The sequence below is a fragment of the Myodes glareolus genome, chromosome 2 (genome assembly GCF_982192425.1).
Source record: "Myodes glareolus chromosome 2, mMyoGla1.1, whole genome shotgun sequence".
Lineage (NCBI taxonomy): Eukaryota > Metazoa > Chordata > Mammalia > Rodentia > Cricetidae > Myodes > Myodes glareolus.
In genome coordinates, this window is record NC_142027.1 from 41,320,815 (window position 1) to 41,324,065 (window position 3,251).

The 3,251-nt window shown below is 32.2% G+C and overlaps 1 protein-coding gene across 1 annotated transcript; it reads right to left on the minus strand.

Annotated features, from left to right (window-relative positions):
* Positions 1-201: 201 nt before the first annotated feature.
* Positions 202-1,134, minus strand: LOC148122934 (olfactory receptor 5AC1-like). The gene has a single exon (XM_087897122.1). It carries the CDS (start codon positions 1,132-1,134, stop codon positions 202-204), a length of 933 nt encoding a protein of 310 aa, XP_087753248.1.
* Positions 1,135-3,251: the final 2,117 nt, after the last annotated feature.

Sequence of the window (3,251 nt, forward strand, 5' to 3'; positions counted from 1 at the left end):
ATCTTCACTGACCCTTATGAAAGAAACCAACAGGGTATCAAACCCAAAATTCAAAGCTAATTGTCCCCAGAAGAGGATACTGAACCTCTGAGAGAATGGCAGAGTTCAGATCCATACATAGGACCACTTTTTTTTCTGTTGATTTTGTCATCTTATTTTTCACATAATGTGAGGGAGAAATATCTTAAATTTTTTCAATTATTATTTCTTTAATACTCTTCTAAAGGCACCTATAACCTCTTTGTTCCTGAGGCTGTAAACAAATGGATTAAGCAGGGGAATTATTACTGTATAAAATAAAGAAAGCATCTTCTCTTTGTCTCCAACTGGTCCAGACCCAGGGCAACCATAGATGAGAAAAATAGTTCCATAGAATAAGGAAACAGAGAGCAGGTGGGCACTGCAGGTAGAGAAGGCTTTCCTTCTGCCCTTCTCAGACTTCTTTCTCATGATGGCAAAGAGGACACGGACATATGAGACCATGATGGTTACAAAGGTGAAGGCTTGTATAGAAATTGAAAATACTAAAAGCACAAACATGTTAATTGAAGGATCAACGCAAGAAATACTGAAAAGTTGTAAAATTTCACAATAATAATATTGTATAATGTTTGATCTGCAGAAAGTCAGTCTAAGTAACAAACCCACATGAATTGCCAGGTGCAGAACACCAAGTAAGTATATCACAGCTATAAACTGAGTACAGAGTCTATTAGACATCAGCACTGGATAAAGCAAGGGCTTGCATATGGCCACATAGCGGTCATAGGCCATCACAGACAGCAGAAAACATTCTGTAGTTGCACTGGAACCCATGAAGTAAAACTGAGCAAAGCACTCAACAAGGGATATCGCATGATTAGAAGATAAAAAGTTGATAAGCATTTTGGGAGTCACAGAGGACGAAGTGCATGAGTCAGCAAAGGCTAAACTGCTGAGGAATAAGTACATAGGGGTGTGAAGGTGACGGTCCTTCCAAATGAGAGCAATCAGCCCGAGATTGCCCACCATGGTCACAAGGTAGATGACAAGGAACAGTAGGAACAGTGCAGCCTTTAGGGTGGGTTGATCTGTGAGTCCCATGAGGATAAACTCAATCACCAGAGTTTGGTTTTTTTCTGTCATGTCTGACATGGACGGTCACTAAAATGAAAGAATCAATAAATACAGAGTTCCAAAAACCATAAAAATGGTGATCCTTGTCACTAGTATAATCCAAAAGAATATTTCTTATGTCAGGACTTTTAAATATTTGGTCATTGTCTACTTTAATATGCATTAGAATTTCTGCATAATAAAAATTTAAACATCAATACACATAAAGTAATATGTGTCTTTAGTGGAAATCCTTTTTGTTTTTGTTTTTGTTTTCTTTGTCAGGGGCAAGCAGAAATTTTCTGTGTAACTGCCCTGGTGGTCTTGGAAGTGACTCTGCAGACCAGGCTGGCCTTGAACTCACAGAGATCTGCTTGCCCCTGCCTCCCAAGTGCTGGGATTAAAGTCATAATCCACTACCATCCTGTTGTGGAAATATATATAAATCTTATAAATGCAGTTTGTGTTTTCAATATTCAGAACTGCATATCTCATTTAAAATCCACATGAATAAAACAGGTTTTCCTACCAAGAGCATAATCAGTAAGATCAGTTGAGTGTATCTTGATGTTAAACTGAAGTTTAAAGATAAAATAATCAAGATATTCAGACATTGTATAATAGGGAAGTAGGTAAGGGGTTAGAAGAGATCTCATATTCTAACATAAAGGGAATAATATATCAACAAATTTGCATTGTCATACAGTAGGAAAGTGTAACTGATGTGAGAGATTATGCTAGCACTTCAGTTATAATCTGGAAATACATCGAATGAAATTCCTACTGGGTACTCTGCATATACCTACAGGAAAATGAACACACATCACATCTCATCATGTATATGATTAGCATAAAATAAAAGACATCAGAGTGCTCACTGGACATTCAGGTGAATAAATTGATGTTTTCCCATATTACTTGTGAAATACTAATTGCAGCAACCTTTGGGATACAGTTTTACATAATTCAATTCATTTGAATAAAATATACTAATAAACCTACCATTCTTATAGTTATACTTTAGAAATCTAAGCACTACTATATAAAAACAGATATACAAAGAATATGCAATTCACTTTTTGCAAAGGAGCAATAAGAGAATCACGTGGATATGTCTTGCTGAATTCAAAAATGAACTACTATCAGTTGTATTGAGAATTACCACAATGAATAATATCTCTTAAGATCAAATTATGTGGGAGTAAAATTTGCCATAATCACACAGTAGACAAATAGGCTATGATTTTTTAAAATATCCTCTTAATTTAAAAAATATGTGTAAAGATATTATATTTATAATATTGGTTTTCTTGGTATGTGAGTACATACTTGGATGGAGAGAGACAGGTGGGAAAGAGGAAAAGCCAATTAGGAATTTTGTAAATGTAGACACATATAAATAATATTTTACATAAAATTATATCTATGTGTACCTATTCTCATCAGTATGCAGATGTTAAGTGGTGGGTGAAAGAATTGTATCAAACATGTTATTAAGTTTATAAACTTGAGAACAATGGAGTTCTAATACTTTTTTTACAAAAATATTTTGTGATGTAAAAATTTAGAAGCAATAATTTAATTTCTTAAAAATATAACTAAATAGAAATATAGAAATAACCTCTAGGATATTTTTATATTTCTTTAACTATTATAGGCAGGAAATTTTAACATTGAGAATATATATATATATATATATATATATATATATATATATATACGTTTGTAATATTCCCAACTTATCTATGATTGTATATGTAGGGATTTTACAGAAAGATTGTAGATATCTTTCAACTTCAAAAATGTTCTTATTAAAATATTCCCTGTGTGAGTTCTGTGAGCATGTTTAGAATATAAGATTTATATTTCTTTTAAAATTGTATAAACAAGATGATTTTTTGATAGTTTTTAGTCACAGAAAAGCTTCAAAAATTTTCATATGAAAAGTAATTTAAAATAAAATGAATAAATAAAAGCATAAATATTGCTATCCTATATCTAAATATCAGAACATTTTTATGTGCAAAAATGTGCAGAAATTGGCTTTCATATTGACTTTAAAAGGAAAATACATTTTCTTCTAAGAATTGAGTATCAGTATAAGGAATGATTTTTGATTTTCTGTTCTATCTAACAAAAAATAAATAAAACATTTG

What these genes read in the sequence shown, in the direction of transcription:
- LOC148122934 (XM_087897122.1), bottom strand. Translation starts at nt 1,134, where the DNA reads ATGTCAGACATGACAGAAAAAAACCAAACTCTGGTGATTGAGTTTATC.